This window comes from Colletotrichum jinshuiense, chromosome 14 (assembly GCF_051148585.1).
Source record: "Colletotrichum jinshuiense chromosome 14, complete sequence".
NCBI lineage: Eukaryota > Fungi > Ascomycota > Sordariomycetes > Glomerellales > Glomerellaceae > Colletotrichum > Colletotrichum jinshuiense.
The window spans coordinates 41,116-58,143 of NC_139307.1; the positions used below are offsets into that span (position 1 = coordinate 41,116).

At 52.4% G+C, this 17,028-nt stretch overlaps 2 protein-coding genes across 2 annotated transcripts; one reads left to right on the forward strand and one right to left on the reverse strand.

Annotated features, from left to right (window-relative positions):
* Positions 1–6,274: 6,274 nt before the first annotated feature.
* Positions 6,275–7,761, forward strand: EsH8_XIV_000003 (uncharacterized protein; the record flags this gene model as incomplete). Its single annotated transcript, XM_083273864.1, has 6 exons — positions 6,275–6,466; positions 6,523–6,757; positions 6,837–6,977; positions 7,036–7,153; positions 7,211–7,306; positions 7,362–7,761. 6 exons carry the CDS (start codon positions 6,275–6,277, stop codon positions 7,759–7,761), a joined length of 1,182 nt encoding a protein of 393 aa, XP_083120529.1.
* A 797-nt stretch (positions 7,762–8,558) lies between these two features.
* Positions 8,559–10,063, reverse strand: EsH8_XIV_000004 (flavin monoamine oxidase family protein; the record flags this gene model as incomplete). The annotated part of the gene is made up of 2 exons (XM_083273865.1): positions 8,559–9,809; positions 9,866–10,063. The coding sequence occupies 2 exons, from the start codon at positions 10,061–10,063 to the stop codon at positions 8,559–8,561; spliced, it is 1,449 nt and encodes a 482-aa protein (XP_083120530.1).
* Between the last annotated feature and the right edge of the window lie 6,965 nt (positions 10,064–17,028).

Below are 17,028 nucleotides of genomic sequence, written 5' to 3' on the forward strand. Positions count from 1 at the left end.
TGGATCGCTATTTACTTTATATCCACCAGCATCATGCTCCTAGCCGCACTTGTTGGTCTTTTCTTACGCTACAATAGTATCGCACCACAGGTACTAGGTTACGTAGGTAGTCTGGCTAGGGACTCTCCCTACTTTACCTACGTAGGACCTACTGGTAACAGCACAGAGACCGGAGAGGAGACCTCACGGCGTCTTGGTCATATGAAAGTTAGATTGCTTGATATCAAGGCTAAAGGCCGTATTGGGCGGATAGCGTTCGCACCAGCTGAGATGGGAGAAGGAGTACGTAGGGGTAGGCTATATGAGTAATAACTAGATACTCTAATCTAAAACTGGATTTCTACTAAGATACTGTAATTAATAGAACTCTTAGTATTTGTGAATGTTGGGAGTTATTATAGCAACTAATATAATAGGCCTAGCTGTCTATGTTATAGGATACTAGCGAGGCTATGGCGAATCGCTGTCATCCGTTAGTGTCATGCAGCTGTCTACACCTGTAGATAGTACAGGCTTTAGAAGTATAGGGTAATCCATTATAAAACCAAGGGAAGCCTATATCGCTTAGTTATAAAAGAACTAAGAATTAGTCTTTATCCTATAATATACCTATTATCTACTATTACACTACTCGAAACATTCATCCTTTCCCCTCTTCCATCTTCTTTTCTTCAGCTCGAACAATCACCGAGTTCCCTCCTCCCCCATCATCTTCGTCAACGCATATCCTACCTAATCCCACTCGCACCCACTACTGCTCATCGCGACACAGCATTTCGACATTGCGGCCCCATGGAGGCCTAGAGATCTTCACTCGCCGCTTTCGCGACGAATTGGGAACACAGAATTGGCTCGGCCGCCCAACAGAAGCAGCAACTTGCAACGACATACTGCGACTGGGAAGTGACCTGGGCGCGCGTTGTCGATCCTGTCCAACTCCGCGCAGCCATTCCTCCCGCTCTGACCGCTCTCATCATTGAGGGCTGCGGCGGCGCCTTTCTTAGGAGGGTAGTATAGACAGAACAGAAATAACGGAAAGGTCTACAGGTTTCTAAAACTCAATCATGATAGCGGAGTACTGGCGCGATTGGGGTTGCAGAGATATTGCGCTGCTTGATGCTGATGTCAAAGAGGATTAAGAGGGCAAGATGCCGCCGGTGTGTTGGTACATACGAGATGCTTCATTGCCACCATCGAGCTTTCATCGGCGGCTACTGACGACCAGGCGCAGGGAGAGCTGCAGTCAAGAAGAGAATGGACTCGATCAGATTGCACGGTGTCGTAGCCATGGAACAAATGAGAAAGACAAGGCCTTCCCAATCTGCCATCTCAATCATTTGATGTCTTCTAGTGATTCTGATGCTTCTGTTACCTCTATACGCAGCTGTGTAGTAGTAGTGGCTCTTCTAAAGGACCTTTCTGCTGTGTATACTGTTGACTGTACGCCAGAACGTTGTATCCACAAGAGGCAGCATCTGACGCCGCACTGTTAAGGGTTGCTGAGGTGTGATAATACGTCCGCTATTGTCGGGACAGGATGGAGAGGAGATGTGTTTAAGAAGCAAAACCTGTGCGTGGATGACTTGAGGTCCTGTATTTGGGGATGTGGATGTTGGGGTGCACCGAAAGGAACCGGAGGCGTGGTGGTGTTGGGCGGAAGAACACGGACTAAACGGAAGTCTGGACTTGGGCGATCTACGGTAGTCGAGTGTTCTGTTCCGCCCGGTGAGTGTGACCTTGTTCCGGTGAGCATGGTCGCGAGATCCGCGATGTACACCGACGGAAATGGGACCCGGTGCTCCTGGGTTAAAGTTGCGGGAGTGCACCCCGGAATCAACCCCAGAAGCAACCCGAAATGCCACCCAACGGAGGCTTCATTAATCCATGTTGTATTTAGATCTAACTCCTAGAGAAGGTAGACATTCTGCAATATGCCGCTGTATGGGCGGTGCGCGACATAGTCAGAACAAATTTAGCTGGAGAGGGACGAGATGAACACATTAGGCAAATCCCTGTTGAAACCGACACCAGACTACCGCCATTTCCACAAGACTGCACTGCGTGTCATTCATGTTTCAGAAACCCTGGATCGAATCGTCAAGACTGAGAGGAAGATTTTGTGCAGCATGATAGTCTCAAGGCAGGGTCGAGTGGAGCCTAACCAGAGGTTGCCTGGGCGAAGGCCAAGAGAACATAACGGGTGATTCAATCACGGGCGTGTAGAGGTCATTGAAAGTTGAAAATGGGTTTAAGCCTAAGTAATTTATTTCATCCTTTTTAATCTACTGTGTTACGATAGCCTCATTCTGCCAAGCCTTTCTTTGGCTGCAGCACTTGGCAGCGCACATGTCCCGAGCGCCTGCACATGACTAGGTCACAGGATCCCTACTTATACAAGCACTTTGTCGTTTCTTTCACTTACAGAGAATACAAGACACTTTTCCCTACAAATCTCTTATGCCCGCTGTGAGCTCTCTCGTCACATACTGTATGATGCTAAACTAAGGAGAATGGGGGGAGGGGTTTGTAATCTACAGGGCGTGGAGAAAGAGAAAGGTTGTCAGTCTTGTCAGCTTCGATGCCAAAGGTGCGTACAACGGGGTGTACATGGAGTGGCTACTTCAAAGATTCAAGGCACTGGGTATCCCTGAGAAACTGGTGAGAGGGGTTGATGCCTTCTGCTCCCATCGAACGGCGAGCATTTTGGTCAACGGTCACGAGTCTAAGGCTCATCCACTACCACAAGCGGGGCTACCTCGGGGATCGCCACTATCACCTGTACTCTTCCTCTTCTCTAACGCCGACCTCGTATAGAACCAGATCGACGAGAATAGGGGCGCGCTCGCCTTCGTTGACGACTACACGGTGTGGGTCGCTGGTCGATCGCGAGAAGCAAACCGTCAAGGAATCAGAACATTATCGACCAAGCCCTCGACTGGGAACGACGAAGCGGCGCAACATTCGGAATCGACAAGACGGCCATCATCCATTTCACACGCAATTGAAGACGCAGCGACAAAGGGGTTGGAGGCTGTACTGGGGCTCAGACGGCTCAAAGGCCTGTCTCCAGCGACGGCTAGACAGCTTTTGTGGCAGCCGTGGCGCCGACAATGGATTACGCGTCGAATGTCTGGAGATATAGATTCCGAGCAGCGTAGATGAGGGCGATCAACCGAGTGCAGAGGATTGGCGCGACCAAGCGATCGTGGGAACCTTTAAACACAGTGGCCACGATGGTCGCTGAAGCGGAGGCAAGCATACAATCGGCCCAAGAGAGATACGATAGAAAATCAACCACATTCTGGGTACGGACGCGAAGCCTTCCTAAGACTCATCCGCTTCGACGTCCGCGGGCGGTGACCTTTGGACAGTTTCCATCGCCCTTCCAGTTAATGGCGAATGCCTACCGCGACCTACCCCTTGACAAGCTGGAGACTATTGAAGAGTACCCGATCGCTCCATGGGAAGGTCGTATGGACATAGTAGTCGACGACGACGTGGTCAAGGCCTCTGAGGCAATTAGGTCTGGATGGGCAGTGAGGATTGCGACAGGAAGCTCGGCAAGAAACGGGGTTGTGGGCTTTGGAACAGCGACGACGCTGCCCGCGTCCTTCAGAGGGGGCGGCGGCGTCATGACGGCCTCGTGCACATTCGGTCAGAGAACGGACCAGAACCCGTATGTAGCAGAGCTAGCGGCACTGGCGGAAGCGGTCAAGTCTCTCCCAGAGAGACTCGATTACAGGGCTATCCACGTGTTCACCCGCAACAAAGCGGTAGTATTAGCGATATGCAACCCGCGGCAGCAGTCAGGCCAACGAGAGATCCGACAACTATATGCCAGCGTGCAAGCCCTGCAGAGACGAGGCAACAGAGTCATCACCGGTTCAATTAGAGCGACAGGCATCGAATGCTGCAGGTTTACATTATGCGCCACGCAAAAGTGGCCTAATTCATTGCGGGACTGCATTTCCAGCAAACATTGGCAAGTAGCTAATTAATTACTTTGTATCTCTCGGCTGGGTCCACTTTTGGCCTGCCACCAATGCTAGAGCTGATTGCGACCTTTGTTTCAAGGTCCATAACATACGTTTAGTCCTCGAAGTGGATATGATCTGGTGGACCACGGATGTAACAGTGAAGGTGAGGTGGAGTGCAGTCAGTGGGGTCACAAGAGCGCGGAGGCTTCAATGATGTTCCGATTCGTTAATATTTTATCGCGCACAGATGATGCCGGGTGATCTCGCCTGGATGTGGCTTACTTAGTATAGTAAAAAACAACGACGGGTAGGTAGTGACTTCTTGTGGGGGTTTGGTGCAGCATTATTCTGCGCCGCGTTAGGAAGCCAAGGTGCGGTACGGACAAGGATGGCACAGAATGGCACAGAATGGCCAAAGCGAATCTTTCGCCGCTTTTCTCTCTTCAAGCATACACTACTTACCGCAATCAAACATTCTTCTTGGGTGCAATCACCGACCACTTTGAACCAACTGTCTGGCGTGACACTGTTGAACTGATCCACCAAAGAGTGGGAACACTAGCGCGCCGAGTCACACTAGTTACCAGACTCTCGGGACCGGCCGCCCCTAGTGTAGAACGCGGCGGTATCTCTCCTGGGGTATTACCCCACCCTGAAATTGCTACCTGGAACTTTTGTCCAACAGTCACCAACACACATCAAGGTGCGTAACTCATCTAGGTAACGCCTTCTCCGCTTCGAAGGGACGCATCCGCCGCAGACAAGCACGCAAGTGTCCAGGTTTGCCTTTGCAACTGGCTTTTTCAGACGTGATCTTGGCATTTCCTTCCACGTTTTGGCCACTAATTAGCTCGGATGCGGAGTAAATAGTCCGTCGGTGTTGTTGGACCGTACTTTATCTGCAATCCCTGGGGTCGATATGTCCTCACTGGTCATGGTCTGGAAATAAGACTAACCTGTGATTGCCACTGCTAGCGTGTATTGAGCTTAATTCTTAGTAATTACCGGCTTAATTCCGTTCATGGAGCGTCCCACGGTTGATTCTACAGTCATTGCGCCTCCATTGGCTAGCATGAAGAAACAAACGCCAGAGGATCTGTGACCCTCTTCTGGACTAACCTCTGAATAACTTCAGCAAACTTTAGGTCCATTCATAAGTTGCTGCGTCGTCATGAGATAAACGGACTCTGGAAATTGAGGGATGTGATCAAGCGCATCTTGGCTTGGTATTATAGATCTGCACAAATTCGACCAAAAGTAGAAGGAGGGCCCCGACAGGCAAACATCTGTGGACGCCAGGGAAGGCGGCTCACAACCAGGGATTCTCACCCTTGTTCGTTGATATGGTGTGCACACCTATAGTAGTAGCCAATCTCGTATGCATCAACGCACATGGTGCATTGGCACGTTGTTGGTTGCTCTCTAGGACCTTGAAGAGATGCGCTGACTGTCTGTCCCCTGGTGCGTGGAGTACATCTCCAGTCTTTGGCCCTCTCTAATTAATCCTGGAGAAAGTTCCAACACTCGTTTGTTAGTTCATCTCCGTTGGTTTCCCCACCATTCTGCCGCAGCTAGCTTGCGATAGTCGCATCTTACACGATCGGACATCCAGGCAGAGAACCAGCACCTGAATCTAGCCCTGAGATTCCGGGGTGGCAATTGTTGACACGAAATAGCCTCCCTTGGTCCAACAGTCCCATCCTTGGCTGTCTGGGATCGCTTAAGCCAAATCGACAGCAGGACGTCTATGCAGACATTAAACGCAACTGACGAAATGGTTTCAAGGATGCGACCGGGATGGCACCCCGATGCACGCTTCTCAATACAAGTTGGCGTCTTGTCGATCTAGGATGAATTTCACCGGTCAAAACGCTGTACCTTCGGAGAAGATACCCATCGTCACCTTCGTGTGCCTGTCGGTAGAGGACGGATGCCATTTCCGGTCTCGTTGGCCCCATTCCGTAGACTGTCTAAACCAGTTCCCAGGTATGTCGCTGCGTGACAGCGATATGGCTCGGAGGGCAACACGAAAAAGCCGTCCCTTTCGTTTTGTGAAGCAGCCCAGTGGCAAGTATTAAACCGCAGTTTGCTGGCATCGTCACCTCAAAATTCGTTCAACACGTGTATTCCGTCTCGCTGCTGGGTTTCCATGTTTCTAAAACTTGGTGAGTTGGTTGCCTTCCCAGAGCTGAAGCCATTCCGGCTTACCACAGATCATCGAATATAGTCCAAGCCGATCGTATTCGCGGGCGCTGTTTTCAAAAGACTCCCTGTTACCTCCGACAGTAACGACAATCATGGCAAATCTCAACACGACAGCTGCACCCACAAACGAAGAATGGGCGGCGGAAAGTAACACTACTCAGATCTTGGCCGTTGTAACAATCTTCAATTTCTTGGCTCTAGGCTGTGTTGGAGCAAGATTATACACCAGAGTATGGGTCATCAAGGCGCCTCGGATGGATGATTGGATGATGATCCCGACGGCGGTAAGCTGATTTTCTTGTTCTAGCCGAAGTGTATTAAGCTAACTTTTGCTCTTCAGATTTGCTCTGTAGGTGGCGGCTGGGTCGTCTTCGTTATTCAAGCGCAGTACGGCCTCGGCAAACACTACCAAACGATCGATCCGGCCGACTACGTCAAGTTCCAACATGCTGCGTTTTTTTCGGTGATCGTGTCGTCGGCCGCTGGTATGATGTTCCTCAAAGTTTCAATTGCTTTGAACTTGCTTCGACTCAGCCCGAGCAGATGGTACCAATGGTCGTTGTGGTCAATCATCGGTATGTGGCTCTGAATAGCAAGAGAATGCCGTGTTCGACGAAAAAGAACCTAGCACAGGATACTGAATAAAAAGAACAGGTCTGACAGTTTTATACTGTGTCGGAGGAATGTTTCCATTTTTTCTCAATTGCCAACCGATGTCGGGGTACTGGGACAAGAGCACTAAGCCAGTCTGCATGCCCTTGGGTATGTTTATTAGGTTGGGCGTACTTAACACATGTCGGTTGAGTTCTGAAATGGGTGCAGGTAATGAATAGTTTACTGACCTACACACCAGCCCTCAATATCTTTACGGACGTCGTCCTGGCTACTCTTCCGGTTCCAGTCGTATGGAACTTGCAAATGAAGCTCAAGCTTCGACTCTATGTCATTGGGATCTTGAGCCTCGGCTACCTGTTTGTAGAACCTCGCTCAAAACTTGTGCAGATGCAAAAGCTGATATCGTGATTTAGTGCCGTCGTTATGGGAATTATCAAGGCTGTTTACCAAATTGCCTTTGGGTCGGACATTGACAAGACGTTTCATTATCACATTTTCGTTTGGGGATTGTAAGTCGCCCACTTCAACAGCATTCCGTGGTCGCCCCCAACTAACCACCAATAGTCTGCAGATCCAGATGGGTATTATTGCGGCTTGCGCGCCCGCCCTACGACCACTCCTTGCTAAAATCCTGCGACTTACCTCGCATGATAATTACAGAAACGAGGGTGACAGCCCGTCGCAAAAGAACGGGACGGCGGTGCGTGATAAATATCGCCGTACTGTGTGCAGTGGCACGGGTCCATTTGACGGGGATCATCCGTACGAGCTCGATGAACGGGCACTTGGTGACCAGGACAGCGATCGCGCTTCAACCAACCCTGGGGTGGCAAAAGTGGCCACCAGCGCGTTCTATGTGTACAATTCCGACGAGAGATCGGGTAGCGAGGAGGGGATCTTGCAAGGCGACCGACCGGTTGCGGCGAACGGCATCCTTAAAACCATAGATGTGACTGTGCAGTAAGAAAACCAGTAACTTACAATATGACCAATTAGTGCAAATGACGTATTGATGAAGTTGCTTGATTGGTTTTCACGCCGCTCGATTTTTCATTCGCAATAAGACAAGTTTTTGGAAAAAAGCCCTGCTGAAACTCATACGCGAAATAATCGGGCGATCGAACCTCTTGCGAACTCAAGTACCTGTGGTCCAGTGGGGCAAGATCCAACTCCAATGCAACCTGGCGCTCACGTTTGTGTAGGCACGAAGATGCAATGGAAATGGGGCCGCACTTTCGGGCTAGATTTCGATTCCACTCTGACGCCATTTCGATGAAAGGCTTTGGTGTCAAGGGGAATGGCATGGTTATGCAACAGTCTGCTGGCCGCAGTGAGGATGGAGCCTCGAATGGCAGGTGCTTGAATGGGATAGATATGGACACCGCTTCCAATGTCATGTGTGCCTAAACCCTCACAGCGCCATAGTGCCGAAAGGCAGAGAGTACTAAGTAGCAACGCAGGATGATCAATTGGATATGTTAATATCAGTAATTTTGAATCGGGCGGTATCTGCTGCGGGGAGAGGGGTCATGTGGAAGATCCTCTGCTGAGTGAGCTTATCGTCTACTGGAAAAGGTCTATCTCTACGATCGCTAAATTTGCGTCTTACTGAGATTTAATTGATTGTGAAAGTCAAATATTACGTGTAGACAAAACATAAGGGCGTGAAAAACGTATGCTGAATATATGCTACAGGAGGAAGTGACTCTCATGGCTGTTTTGATTGCGTTCTCGCTTACGCTTTTCTTGCCATCCGTCTTCTCAGTTGACGTCTAGCGCGGAATCACTGGCCGAGAACTCTGCTAGCAGTTTCGGCAACACAAACTGGTTGTTGTATTCCCACAAGATAGTCGAGAATTGCGCAGTCCAGGCACCACCAGTGAAGTAGGTACTCCGGCGTCCTTGCAAGGCATAGAGGTTGGGTATAAAGCCGGCCTTGAGCTCTGATGGATCTACGTGAAGATGCATTTCGCCGTGGTTAGCCCAGTACTTAATGTTCGGACGCTGATTGTCCAGACTGGCATTGGTGCCGGCGGCGGAGAGTAGCTTGAAGGACTTCGTGACTAGCTTCTGGGCGGCGCAGCTGTCAAGGTTTCCCTCTGCGGAAACGAGAACTCTGAAGTTACCGGCCCCGAGACTGGAAAATCCATCGACAAATGGGGTGCGAGGGAGAGAAAGCCAATTGGTAGGGTTGGTGTTGGTGTATGCAGAGCCGTCGTGGAGAGATGGGTGAGACACAACACCGGCATAGACTGTAGACCACTTCCACTTTTCGAAGACCGAAGTCTCTTGCTCGTCAAGGTCGATGCCGTTCAGGTTGTCGATAGTAGGCTCAAAGGAAATAATTAGCTTCTTGGCGCGGATGAGAGTGCGTGTGTTGTTGGCGCCCTTAACGAGGACTTCAACACCTTCATCCGTGCGAGCAGTCTTGACAGCCGTCGAGGAGTAAAGGACATCGTCACCGAGCTGCTCAGCAATAGCGTCATAGATATCCTGGTTCCTGAGGGAGACGGGCACGAAGGATCCAATGAGTCCCAATAGCGAGCGGGTGATGGGGGCTCCAAAGGCCTGCATGACATACAGAGTCGTTTGGTCACCGAGGTTGCCCATTCCCAAGCCTGTGACTTGGAAGATACGAGGAACAGCAGCCTCGAGCTGGTGCTTCTGGACAAAGTCGGCGAACCTAAGGGTCAAGTCCTCTGGAATGTCGACGCCGGACGTGGGGAACTTTGTATATGAGGGGAGGAGAAACTCCTCATACTCCTCGCAAAGCGTAAGATACCTGGCAAGGCCGGCTTGGGTAGCATTGTAGGTAGGAGCCGAATAGTTTACAAGTTTGCCATCATCGAAGTTGACGTAAGTGGTTGTCAAAGGAAGACGAACGGGGTCCTGGACCGGAATTTGAAAGCGTCTGAAGAACTCTCGGGCTCCTGGATAGTCGGTATACGAGTAAACGCCAACGTCGTAGGGCTTGCCGGTCTCGGGGTCGTCATACGTTGAGACATGACCTCCCTATCTCCGCTGTTATTCTCAGGTTAAACTTGTGGGCGGGTTGAAAAGGAACATACAAGATGGGTTTTCTTCTCCACAACGGCAATTGTTTTATTCAAGTCCTCGCGGAGTCTGACTGCGATGTGGGAGCCAGAAGCGCCGCCTCCGAGAATGACGATGTCTCTCTCGATAACTTTAGTGGCAGAGTTGATAGGGTTGGCGATTGCTGCTACAAGGGACAGGATGCCCAAGAAACTAACAGTCCGCGCAGACATGATGGTCGCCAAAAAAACAGCGTCAAAGATTACAGGGTGAACAGCTGCCAATGTGGAGAACTGTTGCTGCTCGTTGCCGCCCGTTTGTTCTCGTTAGATGTCGATGCATGCGAAATTGTGACGAAGACGGATTCGGAGAGAATTTATAAATCTCGCTGCTACGGCTGCATGACGAGACTCTGGCGCTAGGCTTCCAGGGGGTTATGGTTCTGCACAGGATGTCCCATCGTATCGATATTGGTGGGCCAGGTTGGCATCTGCCCCTGCAGGTCTTGTGTTGCAAGCTCTTTGAACTTCCGGCTTGCCACGCGGCAAGGGCTCCTACCGTATTCCTTGAGGCAATTGGGGCAGAGTCCACAGCACAAGGACGGTAATGAAAAGTGGCCCATCTAGGTTGGCCGTGGGTTCGACCACTTAGCACCCCCGCCGCCGCCAATGATGCTAGCGACTAACGCAAGGATACCAGTTTCCCCTCACTAAATCGAGTATGTCGAAGGCAGCTTTCAAACGAGAGTGGCCACCATCTCGCCAGAGTCTCCGGCGCGAAGAAATTGCGGTACATGTTCGTGTGGTGAATGACTATTGGGGTATCTAAAGGACAAGCACCCTGGTCTGCCCATGTGGAGAATGTGGAGTTTCCAACGTCGATTACTCAAGGGGCTGTGGGGGCGTGGCCATTTCCAATGACAGTACCTAGTTCAGCAGCGGAGGGACCGTAACTGGTTTTGGCAGGTCATACAACTGCTTGTTTTGTTGGACTGCTGCGGATTTAGTCCGGTGCTACTGCAAGCCAAGGAGAGGGACAATTCTTTCGAAGCGGAAACCATTCATATTCATTCCGCATGGCTCGATTGCATCAGCGTCTGTTATTTAATGTGAGTCGACAAGTCTAGAGAAGATGTAGCCAGCCACAGGATCAACCAAAAAGCTCATTTCAGAGACATAGCCATCCTGGGAATGTCGAACTTGAGTGCTGTGTTGGATTCGATTCCAATGGCATGTCCGTAAAACAGAAAAACTACAACGACTAAATAGTTGAAAGAAGAAGCAGGCTTGACATTTCTCTACATTCAGTTCACGACTTGTTGGGTTGGCTACGCCACGTGAACGGGATTCAGTGCGTCTTTGAGGCCCTTCTGCAACGAGCACAGAAGGCATGGGGGGCTGGATTGGTGTCAGGTACCCTGGCGGCTGAAAAGCACTGCTCTGGTCGTAGCCTAAACAAAAGTAGCTCGGCTCGCACAGCCTTGTAAGTTGCTAGAGGCCTATGCCGAGCCATCTCGCTCAGCCGCTCTGACAAACACCCTCAGTCGTAGTCCAAATGCCATTCCGAATCCGAGTGTGCGTTGCGCACCACCAAACTCGGTCAGCTAGTGTCACACCAGCCCCGCGGGGAGCCCGTCGAGCAGCCCGCCGAGAGCCGTGCCGACGCGGCGGCAAACCGCCTGCCCATCCATACAAGTCAGCTAACCGACTGGTCCGCATATGAACACGACCGGTACGGCGCCCTCCCCATCTACCGCCTAGTCTACTACGCAGTCTGCCGTTCCGCATGGCAGCAGTCGTTGATGTAAGGAAAGGAGACTGGCAGGCACGCCGCGGGCGGGACGCGCTGCGCAAGTGGCTTGAGGCCCTTGTTGCCGTCGCCGCCGTCTGTATCATGGCCGCCTAGGCAGTAGCTAAGTGGTTGGTGTACGTGGAGGGAAGCGATCACGACGAGTTCTTGCCGGCGTGGCTCGTCAACAGCCACGCCTACGGCATAATCGAAATGGAAACGCCTAGGCCACCGCTGTACCATGATGAAGAAGACGTGTCGGGTGATAAAGAAAGCTGCTATAGGGATTTTAAAGAATACGTTTAAGTTAGAGTCTTGGGGGTGAGGAGGAGAGGGGGGAGTTGGCGTGTCGTGTTCGCATACGATGCACTAGAGGGGGTCGGGAGGGATGGGATTGAAATGAGATGTATATACGAATGCCACATCCCGGCCAACTAAGGGAGGGAATCTAGGCCTCGTGCCTGAAAGCTCCTACTGACATAGGTGTAGGTAAGGAAACGTACGTATTCACTATGGCAAAGGGTAATTGTTAAACAAAAGGCGGGACCGGTGTAAGCAACTTGCATCTTGCAGACGGTTTCTTCCCCTAGTAAGACTTAATCTGTAAGTCGGGTCGCTTCCGGGGTCGCTTCAAGTCCCGCCACGTGATCGTTCCGTCGTCGGCTAAATCAGCCCGGCATTGTCCTCGCTTGCTGTTCTTAGAACCCAACCACCAACTACCGCCATCTGCCGTCGATCTGATAAACACGTCCGCATCCAACACGGACGCCCCGGCCTCTAGGTCTCTAGACAGGTACCACCATCCATCATCTCCACGGCCAGCCTCTAGGAACACTCGTCCTCCATCGCTGCGGCCAAATCTAAGGATAAGATCACCCCGCGACTGGCCTCGCTCGCAGCAAACACCTTCTGTGAACCTGCCGTCTTTTGGGAGTGCTGTCCTATGAGTGCATCGGCTACAGCATCGCCTTCGGTCGCAACGATATAGCCAACCTCTAATGCCTCGTCATGGTTCGTTCGAACATCTAACGGCCGCAACTCGTAGTCACCTACCACAACGAGCGTGCTAACCTGAAGCTAGGGATCCCTGAGGCTCCCCTCCTAAACCCCGCCATAATCATCAGCGGCGTGATCAAGAGATGTAAGTCTAGTCTGCCCCCCTATCACCCATCCCGTCTGCTCCCGTGGCGTGTGTCTTGGGCTCGCTTGTCTGTCTCTCATGATCAACAAAAAACAATGCCAGAAGCAATTTCTTTTTCCCTTGAGCATCCCGATACCCTAGAGCGTGCTGTCGGGGACGGCCTCATTACGGCAGATCCTCCCAGCCCCTCCTTCGACGACGACGCTTCTTTGCTGACAACATCGAGCAGCCCAGACGCGAAAAACCCCGCGTCGAGCCACCTGGGGACCAACAACAAGCTGATGGGCAGGGATTCTTGCAAGGTGAAGAGAACTACTAGCTTCACGACGATAACGTTGTCTAAGACCACTCCTACAAGGAATCCTCCCGGATATTATCCCGAACCAAGACACCTTTCCCCTACCTGGCCATTCTACCTTAGACACCAGCTTCCTTCCTCCTCCACAGGTCTCGTATCTTCAAACAACCCCAAGACCTGCAAGCAGCATCCGGTATTCTTTGGACAGGCTAACCCCAGCGTGCACCGGAACAGAACAACCTGAGATCGGGATACCCGGCCAGCCCGCTGACCTCGCATAGATGCTGCCGGAGCTCCGCCGCGCGGCTTACGTCCAACGCGGCCGACCCCATCGTTGCCGCGGGCCTGCATGACGTGGCGGACGACCGTTCTATTGAAACGGTCGCAGAATAGGACCTTCTTTTAGTGGTTGATGCACATTGTAACTAGGCTTCCGCAGATGCTCTTCCGCCGCGTCGGCGGACGGCTTGCCGGAATCAAGACGTCTTTGTGGCCGTGAGCATGGAAGAGAGAAGGGTATGATGCACAACGTGGCTGTGACTTAACTGCAGTACCGCAGCCCCGGCTGCCTGTTAGGTTGGCCCCCGTTTCCTGCTGAGAACCCATCTCATGTCCCTCGGTTTCTGCCTCTGCTCGCCTCAGCATACCTCTTCTTACAAGGTATCTATAATTGTTGGTATCACAGGGATACTCATACGGGTTGACTGCTTAACGAATTCGTATTTGTTCGTAAGAAGAGGGGCGAATGGCGCTGGCCAAGATTACTGTGCTGCGACTGCGGCATGACGTCTAGACGCGGCAGTGCGCGGGGGCAAGAGGAGGCGGGCACGGCATGTTAATGTCGTCGTCATCATGACCCGCCCGAGCCTGAGCCCGAAACCAGACCGTCGGCTCCCCAGCCGCGTCTCTTCTATTACACGCAACCTTCTCGACCCTAGTGACAGCGGACACCGGCACCGGCCCCCACGCGTCCCATGCCGAATACATCACGCGCGTCAGCCAGTACATGCGGAGCGCCGGGGGGTGGGGCTCCCGGCGCCAACGAGCCACGGCCCGACACGAGATCAGCCGGTCGGTGGACCGTTGGGTCGCCAAGAGCGACGTCCGCAGCGAACTGAGTAAGGCCGAGGCAGCGGCCGACTAGGCGGCGGTCGAGGGCTCCGCGCAGCTGTTGGAGATGGAGAGGGAGGTGGAAAGGCGCCAGACTAAATACGAAGCGGGCCAAGCAACGGCGGAAAAGGCGTCGTAGCTCCGTGAAGTTGTAAGAATGAGGCTTAAATCTCGACAGCTACGGCTCTTGTAGTAGAAATGGAATGTCAGCCTTTTCTCTCCTTGATCATATGCCATCTTATATACATGCGAATCGTCGCTTCTCCCGACATACGGGATTACGCGACCTCGGCCGGCCTCAAAACCATACGCCTATTGTATATAAGTCGCAACTTGAGAACCACACCGTCAGCGACATCGCCAGCATTTTACCTCTCACAGATACTCACCAAAGAGCCCCACAAACGCAACCAGAAAGCTTCAGAAGAGCGACCAGATCTTTGTCGAGAAGACGCTCTACCATGCGATTCGTGAAGATGTTCCGCAGGCTGTTCAAAATTTGCCTGAAAAGGGGCGATTAGTCGCCAATGAACCTCCGTGCTGGTTTCAGCCGCAAACGAGGGACATGCAAGGAAAGCAGTCTGGAGCACGAACGCGTATGTAGAACTCTTCGTCTAGTTTTCTTTCTCCCGGCGTCCAACCAACGTTTGGCAAAGATTTCGCTGTCGAGGGCGGACCAGACCGTTCTAAAGATGTAGCCGGTCTCTTTCCAGTCGCTAGTCACGTCCGTCCTAGGTCTCGGCCCTCTTCTTCTGACGAAGCTGGGAGACTAAATCACCACTATCACCACCACTAGACGACAACGTACCCCCGTTGCCGGCTTCTCTCTCGGTATCCCCGATCTGCGCCAGTACGGGAAATATATACAGCACGTCGCTGTCGTACTGTGACCACGACGGTAGCTTCTATAAGATTTCGGTAGCCCTATTGGCGAGGCTGAGGTCCGTTTACAGACCCACAAAGGCCGGATCGGTGTACACGGCCGACAGGCGCTCGTGCGGATGCGCCACAGCGGTGTCAGCGGTGGCCCGGCCCGCCTGGTCCAGTGGCGTCCGGTACATCTATATGCCGGGCGTCAGCTCCTCTTGCACCTGCTAGAGCGCCTCCATGATTTATGACGCGCGAGGCCCGGCGGTTGACGTTAAGGAGGCTGTAGAGCGTCCGGTGGCGCCGGTGTCTGCTGTGGACGTCTCGCTGAAGTTTGCATATCGAACCTGGATTAGGCGTCAGCTTCTACAGAAACACAAAAGATGACGGGCCGACGGCAGGCAGCATGCGCAGGACTAACCTACTGAGAATCGTGTCGTGGGTAGTGGGGTTGAATCTGGTTGTATACCTTGAAGAAACTGCTGCATCAGCACGAGACCAGAGCATGTACACGCAAATGCCTAGAGCAACGAACAAGGAAACGAAGGTGACGATCACGGGGCCCTTCATTTTGACGGGAAGACCGGCGCTTACAGAGTCGGTGCAATGGATTTCACGGCAATGATGTCGACGGCGGTCTGGCTCGGGGACACAGCGACTGGCGGGTGGGAGACACGTTACCGACCTTGGGACAACTGCGGATAAAAAATTCAGACAATAGTCTAGAAAAAATATCTCCCGAGGGTGGGGGTAGCAGAGCAAGTTTAAGGAGAAGCGGTCGGAAGTCTGCGCTGGGAGAGGTCAAAGGAAACGATACAGCCGAGGATGACAACCTTTTGCGCCACGCCAGACCTCTTCATGCTGTCTGTCTTCCACCATGGGCCTCTTTTGGATTCATAAAAATGACGGAGAGAGAGAGAGAGAGAGTGAAGGGAGATAGAGTCTTGAAATACAGCTATGAATTGAGATGCAACGTAACTATCCCAGACAGGTTAAATCCGACAGCCATCAACAACGCATCATTCGCTCCACGTCAGATCGCAAAGCTGCCGGCCACATCAGACGTGGTAATCGTGCTCAAATTCCTCCGTCAATACCGCGGCGACCCTCTTGACGTCATCAACCAGCTCATCTTTGAGGATCCGCGTCGGTCTCCAACATTGACGTCCGAACCAGGGTGCCGACTTACTCGGACAGCACGTCAACCTGCCGAAGCAGCAGCAGCTGGTCCTTTTCAGGTTATCCCTTTATCTTGTTAAGCTGTGCTCTCGATTCCTTTACCACGGTGAACAACGCCCTCAGCGACACCGTGGCGTCGGTATGTTCTCGTCTGCCTCATCCAGGCATATACCTATCGGTGTCGTCCCGTCGTCTGTGGTGGCGGCGGCAATGATCCCAAAGGGCGGGCTGGGAGGCTTCTTGAGCCACGTAGTGGCGCACGCCACTTTAAGGATGCTGGAGAGCGGTCGCTGGAGGCTCGCGAAAGACTTGATATAACGCTTCGCGCTGCGGTCATGTCTCGTCACGGTGTCTCGGGCTGCTCGGGTGTGGAAGATGGACATGTCATTCTTATGCATCTCGGTCCGAAACGACGTATTTCGCTCTCTCTGAGCGCGAGCGCGAGCCATTCGCCCAAGGGTCGGTAAAGTCTCTCTGGCCACGACGAGGCCTTCCGTCGTGCGAACTCATCCGCCCACTGCTCGTCCAGCATAGCAAGCATGTCGGCATACTGCATTAACAACCAGAGAAACGTCCCGACGTTCTGCGTCCGCTCGGGACAGAGGGAGCCCCAGTTCCTCATGGTCTTGGCCAAGGACTTTGTCATCGGCGTCATCTGCGACGCAAATCCAACCACCACCTGCGGTGTCATGACATCCACCAGGAGCTTCGTGAAATGGCTTACCGTCACATGGAAGCTCGTGTCAATACGGGGTAGGAATAGAACCGGTTCTTTCAGCGGCGCATACGACGGCCGATGGTGAAGCGGGTGCCGG